The sequence below is a fragment of the Tyto alba genome, unplaced genomic scaffold (assembly GCF_018691265.1).
Source record: "Tyto alba isolate M040663 unplaced genomic scaffold, T.alba_DEE_v4.0 Super-Scaffold_21, whole genome shotgun sequence".
NCBI lineage: Eukaryota > Metazoa > Chordata > Aves > Strigiformes > Tytonidae > Tyto > Tyto alba.
The window spans coordinates 21,760,341-21,776,984 of NW_024881295.1; the positions used below are offsets into that span (position 1 = coordinate 21,760,341).

A 16,644-nucleotide genomic window follows, 5' to 3' on the forward strand; every position below is an offset into this window, starting at 1 on the left:
CCGCACGTCCACCGTGCGGGGCTGTGGAGGAGCTGGCGTGGGAAGGGAAGGACCTTCCCTTCCAGCACACGCTGTAATGCTAAATAAGAGGAGTCGTCATTCAGTTCTCAGCTGACGTATACAGACACCACAAAATTAAGCAGTTTCTCAGGCTACACGCCCCACATCTGCCCCCCGCAGCGCAATCTTCACCCCGGCGAAGCTGTTGCGTTCGGTTGCTGGCGCTAGGGTTTGCTTCTGTCCTGCCCCTATCCCGCTCTTAGTCAGCCCCACGCTTACACTCAGCTACTCCCTGACGAGCTGTTGGGGTGGGGGAGAGCAGGAAGGGCCCCCAGCGCACACTTTGTCGCCGAAGCAAGCCACGCTACGCCGGCCACCCCCTCCTGCCAGCCGAGGAGCGAGCGGCCGCGGAGCGCGGGGAGAAAGCCATCCCTCCTGCTCTTCCCTGCCCCCCTTCCCGGGCAGAGGCGAGAAGCAGAATGCACATCTCTTATTTCATGCCTCTGGCCCGCGGAAGGAAGAACGTTATTTTGTGATGACCTTATTCCTAAAGATCTGGCGAGGAGGCGCCGTCGGGAGGAGCCCCTTCAGCGGGCTCGTCGGCGCCGGCAGCCCTGGGCCACCCGCCCGGCGGGTCTTGGGCTCCCTGGCTGGGGTGTCCGGAGGGACAGCGGGGGGTCACAGCAGGGCCACAGCCTCAACAGTTGTCTAATAGCAACCCCAGCTTGGCCTGGAAAACACAAAGGGCACGGTTGTGGAGTTTTTCGGGATGCTAGACCCGTTTTCTTCTGTGTAACAGAAGGAAGACTCTCTTTCCCCTTATTTCATTTTAAGAGTAAAACCCTTGTGGTTTTGATTTTATTTTTTTTCCTCTGTTTGCCTAGTTTTAAAACTCAGATTCCCTGTTCATGGGTAGCTTTTTCTTAGATTGCTATTTCTCATATCAGTGAAGATACCAAACAAAACACCCCCCTTCCTGATGGACACATTATTGGCATCAAGCTTAAGGTTTTGAGCTTCTTAAAGGCATTTTGAGGGCTTTATAAAGGCCCTGAAGCTTTTTTTGAGCTTTATGAAGGCCAGCTGAGAGGCAGCCCACCCCGCAATACAAAGACAGGGGTCTGCTAACAGGCAGACCTGCCCTCCCAACAGTCGCCTGTTCTAGAGCTGCGCTTGGGGATTCCGTGACCTCCAAAAAAAATGCGGGAGAGAGCGTCACCCCCGCGGTGTCACCAACAGCACAGACCACCTAGCATCCCCCTTGGTGTTTAGCACCATGACCTCACAGGCTCTGAATAATAACTTGTGAGCCCGTGCGAGTAATAACTGGGAATTGGCAGCTAATCCCCGTGCGCCCACAGGCAGAGATGCGGGGGGTCCCAAGCACGCAGCCCCTCCAGCCAGGCTGTCTCCCCTTTCAGCAGCCCGGGGAAGTTCCCGGCAGCTCTGGGACAAGTATCTCAGCTACAGTCACTCCACGCTCAGCTCCACCACGCAGAAGGTTTTGTGTGATTATATGAGAGGTTAACGGTCGAGCTCTCTTTCACCAAAGCAGCTAAGCAGAGCAGCACCTCAGGTACACTGAAATGAGAGCAGGGATGTAGTTAACCCAACCTCAAGTGTCGTACGGAAAAAAAAGCGTTTGTCCTCTTATTACTGATATGCCCAGAGATGATGCACCTGTCTGCTATGCTCCTGTGGGTTGTGTGTTTTGCCCTGAGTTAAATACTGTGCCGTGGCTCAGCTGCCAGCATGCTGGTCACCGCTGGGATGGAACAGGATCGCAGCAGCAATCGGTTTTCATTTGGAATTAAAAATACAAACAAGTTGCCTATGTAAACAGAAAACGTATATATACAGAGTGAGTGTGTACGTGGGTGATAAAGGTAATAACTTTCTGAGAGCCACACCTGGTGGTGGTATGTCAAGGGTAATACCTTAGGTCAGCAGAGAACTTTAACTGTGAAGCTCTCTGGGGCACAAAATATACCAAACAGTAGGTATTGCCTCCTTCATAATCACCAGGAAAAGCTGACCAGCAGCCCTAGACACTGTGGAAGAGTCTCCAAGGGGAGGAGTGGGGAAGTTGCTAATTTTAGAGCAAACAGAGTCCCACCTTGAGAACTTCATGGAAAGGGGAGCCCCAGGAAAGGAAGCCCCTGTCTCTGCTGGTACCACAGTCGTGCCTCGTGTGCCAGGGCACCCCACGGAGACAGGCATGGAGTTCAGACAGTGCCTAGGAACCAAGCTAGGGAAGGCTTTGGAGAGTCTTATTGCTCTTCGGGCAGCCACGGCACTGAAATATGAACGTGTTACAAAGAAGAAATGAAACAAATCCAAGTCTGCATCCGGAGATGATTTTATAGGGCTCCCATTGTGTCCGAACTTATCAAGCAAAGCCTTCATCTCCAATCCGGTCCAAAAATCACTGAAGCCAAGCACAGCCTGTTCACTGCTTCAGGAGGCTTCGGAGCGAGCTCTTTCTGAACCACAGAGGGAGCACATTTTGGAAAGGAAAAGAAATACATTATGTTAATTGTGCAAAACATTTTCAGAATCCCTTAGAAATGTGCACATTTACCTGCAAGCTGACAAAAAGAATTGAGGTAATAGTTAAAATCCAAATGAGACCGCATTACATATTAATCATTCGCGCAATAGCAGAGTTGTTTTGCCTTTTAATTTCCCCTCAAACATTTTGTGCTGCACAGAACACGTTTGCACTCATTATTTTTGCAAAATTAACTGCCAGGTCAACTTCCAGCAGGAATCACAGATGAGAAATTCAGGAGGGAATGGTGAAGCTGGAATAAAGCAGAGAGCTTTTCCCCAGTAAAGAGCTGAGTTTTAGTTTTGATCCAGCAGAGCACGCAGATAAAAACAGAAATTAAAGACAACTGTCACGAAAGGACTCAGACACTGAAACGAGGCAGCGGTGAGGATTATCCTACAGGTTAATTTCGAGAAACTCTGGGCGGTTGGAGCATTTCTCCGGCATCTCTCCTGCCGTGACTCGCATTTACGGAGGCCAAGAGCGGTGGCTGCTGGGGTCCTGCACCCAGCTGAGCACGGAACACCCCGGGCCACCCCTCGGGTGTCACCCCAAGGACGGGGCCACGCAGCCCCGCGGCAGCGGGAGGCGGCTGTCGGGGACCGGCTGGCACAGCCCGGGCTCCGCCAGCCCCGGCAGCATGTTGACATGAAAACAGGGAGACAAGGAGGGGAAAGGTGCCCGTTTCGGCTGCCCTGCCTGCCCTTTCTCCAGGGGAAACCTCTGGTTGCCCACGTCACGCTGCATCGTGGAACTACTGGCAGCTGGAGGGGAGCGGAGTGTTTTTGGGGAGGGTGGGGTGTGGACAGCAGGGAGGAGAAGTGGGTTCACCCCCTAAACACTAGGCAGGGCTAAGCCTGCGTGGGTTTTGCTCTTAAGCTTTTTTCGAAACAAAGGGAGACCAAACAAGTCTCCCAGTTTTGCACAGCAGCACCCCGTTGTATGCGGTTCCCCCCAGTTCATGTGGGAAGTCTATTACACCCCTCCCTGTGGATTCCAGCAGTGTGGAGGGAAAAAAAAAGAAAATTTTGAGATACTGTCTGTCCTACTAGGATTGCTGGCCCAGGTACCTTCCCCCTTGCCTCCCACGGGATGGCTGCAGAGCCCAAACAGGCACCAGACAGCTCCGTTCTCACATGAGCACCCGGAGCTGTGTGTGCTGAAGAGCACCAGCAGCCTGCTCCCCGCTGAGCCCACCTCTCCCAGTACCTTCCTGACCGACTTAGTGCCTGAAGTTTTCTCTAACAAGGACATTGCAGTGGGTCAAAGAAGGGAGCAAGCTGAGCCAACAGCCTGGGGAACTGCAGCAACACGCGGCGCTTGTCGTTATCTTGTCCTCTGGCTGTTACCGTTTTGCCAGCACCCCTCCTGGTCTGCAGATACAGCTGTGCTGGGGAGATGCAGCTCTCAGCTTTGCCCGTGTCACAGGGGAAGGTGGCGTAACTACAACAGAATTAAAAAAAAAAAAAAAAAAAAAAAAATCTTTTTCATCATCATATCGCACATGGGTGATGGAGGCAGCGGCACGGCTGTGCTCATGGGGCGAGGACAGCAGCAGCTTCCCCTGTGCAGAAGCCCCAAACTTGAACTGTTCCCAGCCCATAACCCAACACAGGCCCTTAAGGAAAGACTGTTGTTACTGTAGCCCACACGAAGCAACTGGCTTCATCCCATGCCTTGGTGGAAATGTGCCCATATCCCGTGTTAACTCGGCAGCTGCTGTACCAGCATGACCAAAGACTGCTTTATTTTAGGCTTCCACGCAGCCCTCCCCCTAAAAAAGCATCACTGCTGGGCAGTTTTGGGGGAGGTCAAGCCAGCAAATGTACAAAAGCGAAGCCACACAGGGAGACAAATTCTCCACCCTGATCCTCCGCTCCTTTCCAGCTCTATTAAACCTTTGCAGAACCAAAAGGAGACTCAGAAGCTGCCTGGGACCCTGGTGGGAAGGGCTGGCTCCCGAGGCCTTTCCTCCCTCCAGCTGCAGCAGATCCTGGGGAGAAACCTTCAGGCTTGACCTTCGGGGGCCCTGCGCCTGCCTCGGCGCGGGCAGCCACCTCCTGATGGAGCTGTTTTGGTCAGAGCCCTTCTCTTTCCTCACCCGGTCGTGGCAGGAAAGTTCAGGGTGTCCTGGCAGCAGGCAGCTCCTTTGCTCCACCCTCTGCCCTGCACGCCGGCTCGTCCGGCTTACCGAGAATTTGCTGCGCCCGAGCTGCCGGCGACGGGGACCCGATCGGTGCGGCTGCTCGGGTGGGAGCCGGGCCCCCAGCATGAAGCACTTCTCCTGCGAGCCGCGGGCAGCCTTCGCTGTGCTCTTCCTCACCACCATGCTCCAGCGTTCCTGCTCAGCAGGTATTTCTCTTCTCCTATACCCCAGTTTCCATACCCTGCCTTTTCCCCGCGCTCCTGCTACTATACCTGCTGCTATACCCACTTCCTCCTACTAACTATATTGCCCACTGGCAGTAATTTGTTCTTTAAAAGCAAGGTGGACTCCCTTGTCTCGTCTAAAAAGTGGAAGGAGCTGGACTTGATTAACGTTAATGAGAATTACTTGACATGATTGATCACGGCATCTTTCTGGAGAGGTGCTTTTGCCAGTTGTTTACAGATCCACTGTAAATGTGGCTGAGCTGCAGGTTGCTCCACTGAATGGCAAGGAAATAGGAGACCACAGTTACTTGGCCTTCACGTGCTTACCGAGGCAAGGGACCGTTTGAAATACCATCCAGGAGGCTCACTGTAGTCCGGTTTAGCTCTTATTAGGTGTTTGTTTTTTTTTTTTTTTTTTTTGCAAGAAATCTGGCTTTGGTGCCCGTTTAATTGGAGAAGTTGCCTAAAAATAAAATGTAAATGAGACCTGTGGGCTGTTCTTTTCCCATCAGGCTACTGCCTGCATTTGTGTATCAGCACCGGTTGAGACCTGCCAGATGTTTAAAAATGGGTTAGCTTTGACAGCCTGTCCTTTGGGCTGGAAAGTCTATAAACGTGAACCAACACTCTGTATTCTGCAGCACTTTCTTCCACAGGTCATACGCAGTTTTTAATGATTCTTCCCGGTGCTCCCATGTGGTATTTATTAACTCGGAAAGCAAATTATGGGCTTGGCCAAGGTCATTCAGCGAGTCCTAGCAGGGTCAGAAAGAGGACTGGGGAGTACTCGGACCCCTCCCTGGAGGGGGCTGCCCGGGGACCTGCTCCCAGCCTGGCAGCGGTCATAGGGAGAGCTCTGGTTTTGCTGATGGTTGGTCAGCTCAAAATGCAAAAGTGGGCAACAGCAGGTGACCCGAAAGGGGAACTCTCCTGCAGGACAACCTCAGTTTATTTGCTGTTACCTGAAAAACACCAAACTCAAAGCAAAGGTTTGGTCAAAGGGCTTGTCCTGTCTGGTTTTCCTCAGCTGAAACTAAACTTGAGCCATTATTTCGAAGTCTCCAGTGAAATCAAGCTGGAACTGATTTTCTCTCAGTAGTTTGACTGGAAATAGTTCTCCCATAGCCCCTGCCTGGTCTGTGGACCAGCAGCACCTTGGAGCCCTTCTAGCTGCACGCAGCAGGAGCCCTTATTCATTCCTGTGGCCTCTCCAGGCCGGTTTTCATGCATCTCTGCAAGGGACCATTTCAGCATCGGATACTTCATCTGGCTGAACGTGAACTGTACTGCTCATAGTGGCCCAGGAGGAGATATTTCTTTGTCTCCCTCCTTCTGCAGGGGGGGCCGGGCTGGTGTTGATGCACAGGGAGCGCAGCAGCCCTATGCTTTTCCCGCACAGGTGTCCTGCACCTGCCCTTGCTTCTGATCCTGCAGTGCTACGAGGTGCACGCGGAAGCTGAGGAGCAAAGGGGGGATTAGGAGGTCTAAGGAGGCTTTGGCCTGTGGCACCATATACAGATTTGGACGCCTGGAGACCTGTCACAGTGCTGTGTGTGCACGTGTGTGCTCTGATTCTGGGTAGGAAGCAGGATAGAGAAGAAAAACCTTCATGGAAGCCCCTGTCCCCTTCCCTCCCTTATTTCTGTATGTTGTATTTTCCAGTCTGAGCTGGTTAATGGGTTTCAGACCCAGCTGGCACCTGAACTGGAGCAAAGCCAAAGCTTCCCACTGAGGCTGTGGTGGATCTGCTGAGGCTCCACACGGATGGGCTCAGCCAGACTCCTCCACACCGCCGGGATTTTTCTAAGGGCAAAAGGAGGCAGGCATACAACCTGCTGGCCATGGATCTCCCCCTAGCACTGGATGCTCTCTCTCGTCAGCCCTTGCTCGTTCTGTCCCTGCAGCTCAGGAAGAGACAGTGGCTGATTTAAGCTCTGAGTGAATGGCTCACATCAGGGTCATATTCAGGTAGTGGTGGGGTGAGGAGCCATACGCTGGTGCAGCAATGTTTAGGGGCAGGAACTTATTTTCTCCAGGTTGTTTCCATCCTACAGACCTCTGCAAGACCAACGGCTTTCAGATTTTCACACTCGATGCCCAGTTTTGCTTTTCTAACCCAATTTACCCTTTCTCCTGTGCTTTCCTTCTGGCAGCAGCTGAAGATGTCTCCAATGTTTCAACAAGCTCCATGCTCACAACTGAGTACGAAGCACCATGTCTTAGTAAGTCTTCATAAATCATTACTACCATGATAAAGCCAGGTGATGAGACTACACAGGTGACTGAGAGGCCGTCCTGGAAAAGGATTTATCTGCTGTCAAAGCTTCCACTGCGGGTAAAAAAACTCTAGGACACATTTCTAGGACTCCTCCACTGGCATGACCCTCTGTATCTTAGGTATATTCAGATGGATGCATAGCTAAATCAGTTTGTGTGTCGTAAAGGCCCCTGCCAGACTGCCTGCCTGTAGGCACCATGTGGGCTCTCAGGAGCACCTCTTTCCCCCACCCCACCAGGTCTTCCCCAAACAGCCAGTCCCAGGCAACCTGAGATCCCCACCGGCCCTCCCAGTCCCAAATGTCAAACGTCCCCAGTCTTCCTGAATTATCGTACGCATTCCCATAGAGGTATGCTACCTCAAAGCTTGACATGGGTATAGGGGCCAGGCACCCCCTCCCCTTCTCTCGGCACATACAAAACACATCCCTCGTCGGGGGAAGAGCTGCTGTCTGCGGCACAGGACAATTGTTCTGTGGGCACTGAAGGCCAACGCGCAGGCACACACACGGTTCTGCCTGACACACGTGAATGAGAGTACCTGAGCAGCACCTGCACTTGCCTTTTCCCTGGAAAGGTGCAGGAGGCTGGCTGCCCTGCACCAAGCTCGGGAGGCCTTCGCTTTTCACAGCTGGCAAGCTTCATGCACGTCCACACGCAACGCACGTAGCTGCAAGGTGGTCTCGGCTGCCTCAGCTCTCCTGGGTGCCAGGGTTTCCCCCTCAGCTTCTATTCCAGCCCAAGGGGTTGAGATATCATGGGCCCCCAGGCTCCCTTTGATATTCCCACGTTACCACCCAGGATGCAGACCTGGAGCGAGGTACCTTCACTGTGCCCTCGGGATGGAAAAATAATGCCAGGTGCCTTTAAACAGCAGCAGAAATGAAACAATGGATGACACGTTCCTTAAGTGACTTCAGGAAATGAGACTGATTTAAACAACAACAACAAAAGATGTAAAAGGTGCAAGAAAAGATACATGGAAATGTTAAAAAAATATATTATTTTTAAACATGTAAACCAGGGTTTTCCCAATGGTGGTGCGTTTTGCAGTTGTTACAGGCAAGTCAGGGTTAACAGCCCAGCGGAGAGCAGCCACTGGTGCTGTTGCTGGCAGAGTTTTTGGGTACATAAACCGCTGGAGATCCTGCTGAAGGTGTCTCTGCTCAAGATCCTCTCGCTCTCTCACAGGAAGGTTTCTCTACCTCGGGTTAATTTTTAATTTTAACTAGCTACTGCTATCATACCCCGTTCATAAATGACTGAGGAGATGCTATGTAGGAATCTTAAAAGATTTATATAACGGTGGGCTCAGTAGTTAGAGCAGCAGCTCAGGCGTTTGGCCACACTGGGATGGCTGAGCCTTGAAGACACACAGATGAAACTGAATCTTGCCACCCCTCGGGTTCAGAGCCAGGCGTAGGAGAAAGGTGCCAAGGCAGACTGACAGCCCGCAGGCCAGGCAGCGAAGTCACTGCCTCATCTGCAAAGAAAATCTGTTGCGTATTGGTCTCCCCTCAGCTCATTTCATTTTTCCACCGCCAGACATGAACTTCTGCGCGCAAGCGGCCACGTGCTGCCCGACGGGGGTGGACGATTACGGGTGGATCGCAGCCGCCGTTGGCTGGAGCCTCTGGTTTCTGACTCTCATCCTGCTCTGCGTGGACAAGGTCACCAAACTCCGGCCCGACGAACCCAAGTATCTGGTGGCCTGAAGCAGGGCGAGCCAGCAAGCGGCAGCGCCCGGGAGCAGTGCGGTGCACAGGCTGACCAAGCATTTCAAGCACTTCCCTAGAAAAAAAAAAAAAAAAAAAAACAAAACAACAAAAAAACCAAAACCAACAAAAAAAAAAAAAAAAAACCAAACCAAAACCAAACAACAAAACCAAAAAAATGAACCTTCAGCCAAAAAAGGCCAGCTCTGAGTGAGTCACCTGCTGGGGCTTCATCCTTCTGGGCAGGTCAGAGCTACCAGCCCAGGTGTGGAGCAGGGAAGTCCCTGCAAACCATCACGGATGTCCCCCAGTGCACAGAAAACCTTTTCCCCGGGCCCTTTCGTGCTTGCTGTGGGTGCGCCAGCAGCAACGAGGTGCTGAAGGACCCACTGCCAGGCTGTAGCACGTCGCCCTAAGGCAACCCAGTGCATCACCTTTGACTCTGGAACAGCAAGTGGGCAAATAAAGCTATTTTCTGGAGGATCAACGTTACCAGGTCCATTACTAACCTGTAGTCCAGGTTACATCAGTGAGTGGATGTAACTCATTGACTATACTGAGTCATCCTCACTCACTAAACTGCCACCTTTTAAAGTCTATTAACTGATACCAGTGAAAACTCTGTAATGGAAACTTAAGAATTGTTTGGGTTGGTTTGAAATGAAAACTGGCTTTTCCAGAGCCGTTTATATGTGAATGGTTTTGTAGGAATTGAACGTTGGTTGTATTTATTCAGCTTGCGCCTGCCTGTGTAACGAAGCCAAGCTGAACTGTGGCAAGTGGGTTTAAACCAGCGTATCCGATTCATGCACAAAACTGCTCCTATTTATGCAAGATGATAATAAACGTTCTTATTTATGGAAAGATTCTCACTGACTGGTTTATATTGATAAAGCTTATATTGGCAATGAATTACCCAACACAAACTGGTAGAAACGTGATTCTAACAAGAAATATTCATGCAGGAGGGTTTGCCTCACTGCAGCCAAATTGTCTGGTTTGAGGCAGTTGCACCAGTTTGATTTCTATCCGTTAGTAAAACAATAAATCAGTGTTTAACCCATGTCGGCATACACGGGATTAGCAAACCTGGTGGAGACCAACTGAAATGAAACGTAAGAAGCTGCTCTTAAACCAGAGAAAGCCCTACTGGAGAGCTGCATCTATTAAATATCATTAAAGCCTCCCCTCAGCTTATCAATGTGTAACTTTTCCAGTTAGAAAAGATAGGAATCAGTTTAAGACTCTTCAGATGAATTCCGGCACAACCAGGCCCTTTGATCAGGGCAACTTTGTGCCATTTCAGAGCAGGGGGCAGTCGCCCCGTGCCAACTGCCCACCGTCAGCAGGAATGGGTGCAAGTTGGACCCTGAGGAAAAGACATCCTCCCCCATCATTAGTATCACTTAAGCAAAATAAATCTTCTGGAGAAAAATGCTGAGCAGAGACACTAGCATCAGGAAAGAAAGTTTTGAAAGGGAAGGCCTTAATACTTCTGTGGCTTTTTTACTGTGCGTGTTTTGTTTGGTTGTTTTGGGTTTTTTCTTTTCACGAGTGCCACATTACCGGTAGTAAACAATCACAAAACGTTGCTCAGTTCAGAAAAAAAATCTCGACACTTCAACATACAACAATTAAAACAAAAGTAATCTTCACAAATCTCCCTGTTGAACCAGCCAACTACCACCTCCCCCCCAAATAAAAACAAAACCCCATAAAACCCGTATATGTACGAACTGACAGAAACAAAGGACTCTACCTCTTACTGTAGGTGATGACTGAAAGAACAACGAGGTGACAGTTAATAACCACTGCAATCACTGATGGACAACAAATCTTACAGCTACACGCACAGTTTTTTTCCTGATTTGTTGAATAGTGGAAAGTGTACATTGGCCCGACAGCGGTGGGACAGACACTGTAAGAAATCTCCATGTAGCACCTCGGTGTCTACCTTCTGCAGAACTCCTCCCACAGCTCTCCAGTCTTCCGCAGATTGTTCTCCAGGTCAGGAGCACACAGGTGCCTGCGGGACGTGCCGCTGGTTTTCATCTTCGATGGGATTTTCGCGTTTCCTTGGCTAAGGCTATGAGGGCAGGGATGCAGCCAGGCACGGCAGTGAATCTATTCCAGTCTGAAGAGTTTAAGCAGATGATGCAAGCTCTGGATGTCCCGTAGCCCAGCACTACACCTGCAAACCAGCTTCAGAACAACTGGACAAATCTGGAGGGCTTCCTAAAGCCTGCCTTTAAAAGCACAGTTTGTTTCTCACACTCTCCGGAGTAGTCTGCTTGTGTGCAGCTACCTTCAGGGACTGTAGTAGACTTAAACCTCAAGTTTTCCTTCTCACAGTTTCTGTTGAGGATTCCCAGCTCAAGCAAACAGGGGGAAAAAAAAGAAAAAAACCCATAGTTTTTCATATAATGTAATGCCACCAGGGATTTTGTATACCCATGTTTAAGGGTGACATCCAAGTCACAACAAAATCAGGTATACAAATGGAGTATCTAAAAGATCATTTCTGCTGTGAAATACATACTTTTTCTAGACCAGTGACCTGTAAACCTCTGATCTAATGGAACAGTTCTGTTTCCTTACTGCATCACCTACTCTGACATCTGACATTGCGAGGTTTCAGCCATAGCTTCTTCTTTTCAAGTCACTTGACTTCCTGCGAAGCGGATCGGCTCGTTTAGAAAACCGTAGTGCTGTAATGAATTTCATGGACATACTTCCAGTGTGTTTGAGATCCCTACGTGAAGTGGCAACATCCCAAAAGCTCAAAGGCTACCAATGTAAGCGTCTTATCTGTTCCTACGCAATCTAGTACAAAAAATTAAAATATTATTTTAAAGAGACTCTCCAAGGTACATGCTGTGTGTTCTGAGCCTGGGCGTGGCGTGCAATGCAGTGCAAAGCAACGCACCGTGCAGAGGGAGGAGGAAAGCCCTAACGGTATCGACAGTGTTTCAGGGGCTTCTCCACAGCTACAGAAAGTGCAGAATAAAGAAGTTGCATCCAAAAGACTTGAGAAATCAATATAAAGACAAAAATCAGTATGGAGAAATGGATTACGCATACCTAATTTACAATAAATATAAACTAAAGATTATCTGTGGTGCGCTGTTACGTTCCCTGGAGTATTTTTAGCGAGGGGACACACAGTAGCACAGCTTGCTGATTATAACCCCTATTTTAAGACCGATCAAGTCACAGAAGGCGGCTGTGGTCTGGTTTTGATGCACAAATTAAAGGTGTCTCTATAATACAATTACTTATAAATGTGGTCCATGAGCAATGTCATAGACTGGTGTACCCATTTATTGCGTATTATTTCACCTTCCTAATAATATCACTGACCTTATAATACCTGCAATAGCAGATCCCAAACTAGTGTAATGCTGCCTGAGTCCTCTTGACTTCAGGAGAGCTACAGACATCTAGCACATGCCTCTCTTCGTTGTTTGGGTTTTTTTCAGTGTAATTCAGGAAGCCTGCCGTTCTTGTTCCCACGGGAAACCTTGGAAGCAAACCGCAACTCCTGATTTATCAGCGTGCATAAATCACTGCACCTGTGTTGAATGGTGCCCCTTCAGACTGCTACATCCAGTGTCATGCTGTAGAGCACTGAGCTGGTTTAGGCCCTCACACATCTCAAAGCCTGTTAAAAAATAATAGCTCACACCACCTATTAAGCTGCAAACTACCCTCTCGTTACGATGACGGAAATGTTAATGCTCTGGTCATTTATAGTACCTTGTCCAGTCAAATTCTATGTCCTTGGACCAAAAAGTTCCTCACTGGAATGAGATGGAGAAGAAATTTCTTCCTGCTCATATGATTTGGTAGAAAGAAAAGCAAAAAATGGTTGAAACCTGGATGGTTGAATAAAACCAAGTGTGACTGAAGAACAGGAGTTTGAACCCTAACGTTGCTGATCAAGCCAGAAGAGTTCTTCATCTTTTCTGGACAAAGCTTCTGAATTCCTGGAGTGAAGTGCCTGGGAAGGAAAGAGAGGCACAGATGGCACCGGGGAAAGCTGCTGGTCTACAGGTGTCTCGGACAGACAAACAGAGCAGCGGGGACACGTAACTGCTCAGCACTTCTAATACCAAAAGAGAAAAACATTATCAGCAGCACAGCATTCCAGGTTAACTACCTTAAGTTGCCTGGAGATAATACCAATCACATCTGACTAGTGATTTTTTAAATCCTTAATTCAAGACTAAATGGATTGGTACTTGATGCATGACTCCTCATCTTTTAAGATACCGTTGCTCTGGTAATGACTCGCATTTCTCACTGCCTTTATCCTTGGGGTTTCAGTGAATGAGCTACATATTAAGCAATTGCACTTTACAATGATTACACTTTGCAAAATCACTAGAGGAATGAAAACTGGCAAGCATCAGAGCTTCCTACTTGCATGAAACAGACAGAGAAAAAGACAGAGGTCAAATTCATAAGAAAAGGTGCTCTCTACTGGGACTTTGTAGGAATTCTGATAAAGCTGTTATAAAAACTAGGATTTCAGAAAATTATTGCAATTAATTACAAGCAATGAATGAAATCTAGGCATTCTTGGGAAGCAACCACCTTCTCTCATCCTTACACTACAGATCACACTTATTTTATGGTATCAGTGGTACCAGCATCTGTTGTGGAATTCAAACCTCACTGCAGGTTTCTGTCCCAGAGTCAAACTTTTCAAAGAGTTTATTTCCAACTCCTATTTCATAACAAACTTCTGGTAACAAACATGGGGTAAACAATGCAGTATTGTCTCCCAAGTCTGCAAACAGCTTAAAAAACAAAAACAAAAACAACCCCCCCAAAAAAACCCCCCAAACCAAAAAAACAAACCAGCTCTAAGAGATACGCAGACTTTTCCTGGACAGTTTGATGGTATGAAATCTAGAGACACACTCAGTTAACCATTTTGCTTGCCTATCAGAAATAATGGTTTATGGGCCCCTATGTCTTGCTGACATAAGACTCCCCTAGAACTGACTTCTCCCTCCAAAAAGAAAGGCTCTCTGCATTCACAGGGGAAAACTGTCCAGTCTCAGTGACCAGCAAATAAAGCTGTTCCAAACCCCACACCCTGCTTGCCATGGTGCCCTTCGCTCCCACAGCTAAAGAACTAATCTAACTGTGAATGTTTACATTTTCTGCTTCTGCCACCATGAGTGGTAAAGTCACATCTTCTATCTGTAAACCTGCCAGATGAATATCCTGGGGGCAAGGTGAACTAACCACCACTCACTTTGTGTCAGTCCCAAATCCCTCCCTCCCTCTCTCTTTCCAAAGGCCCCCTCCCCCTGATCTGGTTTGCCAATCGAGGGAACCCAAAGAGCTCGGGGCAATTTATAACCTAATTTAGACGAAGATGCCACAAGCTGTACGGACCTTTCGCATGCTGCTGCAACAGTGAGGTGGGATCAAAGGCCCCTCGAGCCCAGTTCTGCCTCCCAGCAGCAGGTATTTGGGGAAGAAGATAAAAACCACACTGTGCACAGCAATCCTCCCTTCCCCTCCCCTCCCCCAGGTGAAATGCAGCACCCTTCTGATCCAGAGCTGAGCCCTCTCGCAGCAGCTCTTCCCCCCGGGCATTTTGAAATTAATCCTTTGAGGACTATAGATAGTTTCACACGATAATACCTTTCTATGGCTTTTTCGTTTCAGCTTTTCCCTCGTGATTACAACCACTCCAGTTTCTCCTCACCCATCTCTCTCATTTTTTGATTTTTGATCTCATCTTTTACAAACTTCACAGATGCACTACGGAGTTTGTACACCAAGTTAAACACAGTGTGTCACCCTTCAACTATTTCATACAAGTGGCTGTATTTAAGACAAGCACATGAAAGACATTTCTCTAATTCCCAAGTCCTTTCTGCTGCCTCTCTGCTCCTTGGTGGCTGTGTCTTCCAAACTATTTACTCATTACAGCTTTACCTTTGTTATTAGCTATTTACTCAATGCACTAGGTTTCTTCCCTTCATTCCCTGCCCACAGCTATGCTCAGTGCTGCCTGCAACCACCCAAAGACCTGCCTTGTCCTTTCCTTCTCTTCCCTTTCCAGTGGGGAGCTGGAAATCAAACTGATCCCCAACTAGTGACGCTTCTCTAAGTTCTGTCTCTTCCGATGACTTCACGATGCTCTTTTTATTAATACCCCATCAATGGCTTTTCCAGTATTTTTATCTAATCATAAAGACAAAACAAGTGGTACCAACATCCAGTCGGTGAGTCACTGGGAGAACCAGATTGTAGTTTCCAGATCACACGATTAAACACGCAGACAAATTCATTTTTCAGTGTGACTCTCTGAAGCAAAAGTTACAGTACTTCAGGCCCTCTACAGCAGCGCCTGCTTTGTCTAAATGGGGGAAGAGAAAGATGTCTGCAAAGCAATCTCTGCTAGGCTGTTTCCCCTTCGTGGCATTTCAACATACCACGTACTTACACCAGATCAGTCCAACACCACTCAATCCTACCGTGGCAACCCTCTGGGCTCAAATATACGAAGAAGTCACCGCGTGTCAGCTGAGCTATACTAATGTCCCGCACAGACGCTGTGGGATAACGTTGGGTAAGGGACATTAGTTCATCCTTAAATGAAGAGGACTAAATAGTGCTCATTGGCACTAGTGTTAAGTGCCTCGTCAGTGCAGGGAACAGGAGGATCTGCTCCCAGGCAGCAGTGAGGTTACTGTAGGCAATGCTGGGTCAGTGATGCTGTCTGCTGAAAGTGATAAACAACTTCTCCGGACTCCTTTGCAGTTCTGCTCTGCAAAAGCAAGAATGTGGCCTCCAGCATCCTAGCAAGTTTTCTTCCAGATGGCAGAGAAACAGAGGAGGATGTAGCAATAATGTAAATACCTGACTGCACATGTACAAATCCTCTGAACAGGAGATTCCTCACCTTTAAGCTTGAATTTCTGGTGTTCTTGTTTAAAGCTGCCATCACCAAGCCCACCGACAGAAACTATCCTAAGGATCAAGCCCATCCACGGAAACGCTTGGCAACAAGTGCATGGAAAATACAAGGCGACTCACCTGAAACCATTTTATCCACGACTGCATGGACTAACAAATCTGTTAATCAGTTCATGGATTTGTGGGTGCCAAAATCACCTGTATTGCATAGAATTTGAATAATTTCATATTTGGCAACTATGTTCAAGTACTACTGATAGTGACTAATCCACAATTCTTTCTCCTGTTTCCTTAAGTCCAAGGATAAAGCTTCATGATTTTTTTATTATTGCAGTAGTATTAAAATTCCTATTTCTTTGGTCGAGTTGTTTTCAGATCTGCATTTCAGGACCAAAAGAGCGCAGCGCATTGCCAAATAAAACACTGCATTAGTTTTTCTTGAATATAAAGAAGTTTTTCGTGAAACACAAAGAATATCCAGCTACTGCTTTTAGCTCGCACACAGCACTAAAACCTTCAAACAGCCTGGATGAGAAAACCAACGCCCGAGCACCCTTGCAATGGGAATCTTTGAGAAGTCTTCATGTGAACATGACAGAGCTCTTAAGAAGTGTGTACATTAGAATATAACTGGAAATGCAAAACAGTAATTTTCATCTTTCAGTCTGTTTTCTACTCTCTTACCTCTCATTTCACTTCGCCTGCTCTGCATGTGACAGTAAGATTGCTGTAAGTGAACCTGGAAACCACCATCGCATGGATCCACGAAGGTTTAGCGTTCATTTC

The 16,644-nt window shown here is 48.3% G+C and overlaps 1 protein-coding gene across 2 annotated transcripts; it reads left to right on the top strand.

The window, feature by feature from the left end:
• Window positions 1-4,669: 4,669 nt before the first annotated feature.
• TMEM213 (transmembrane protein 213) lies at window positions 4,670-9,780 on the top strand. 2 transcript variants are annotated; one of them, XM_032996270.2, is made up of 3 exons: window positions 4,670-4,903; window positions 7,081-7,146; window positions 8,747-9,780. In XM_032996270.2, the coding sequence occupies exons 1-3, from the start codon at window positions 4,822-4,824 to the stop codon at window positions 8,914-8,916; spliced, it is 318 nt and encodes a 105-aa protein (XP_032852161.1). In that variant the 5' UTR covers window positions 4,670-4,821; the 3' UTR covers window positions 8,917-9,780. The 2 variants fall into 2 exon arrangements, with proteins under 2 accessions (XP_032852161.1, XP_032852154.1); XM_032996263.2 differs by having other exon boundaries at window positions 4,677-4,903; window positions 7,078-7,146.
• The last annotated feature ends 6,864 nt before the right edge of the window (window positions 9,781-16,644 follow it).

Excerpts from the sequence above, each read along its gene's own strand:
- TMEM213 (XM_032996263.2), top strand. The coding sequence starts at position 4,822 with ATGAAGCACTTCTCCTGCGAGCCGCGGGCAGCCTTCGCTGTGCTCTTC. Across the intron at positions 4,904-7,077 it reads CCAGCGTTCCTGCTCAGCAG|CAGCTGAAGATGTCTCCAAT; the intron begins GTATTTCTCTTC and ends TCCTTCTGGCAG. Across the intron at positions 7,147-8,746 it reads GTACGAAGCACCATGTCTTA|ACATGAACTTCTGCGCGCAA; the intron begins GTAAGTCTTCAT and ends TTCCACCGCCAG.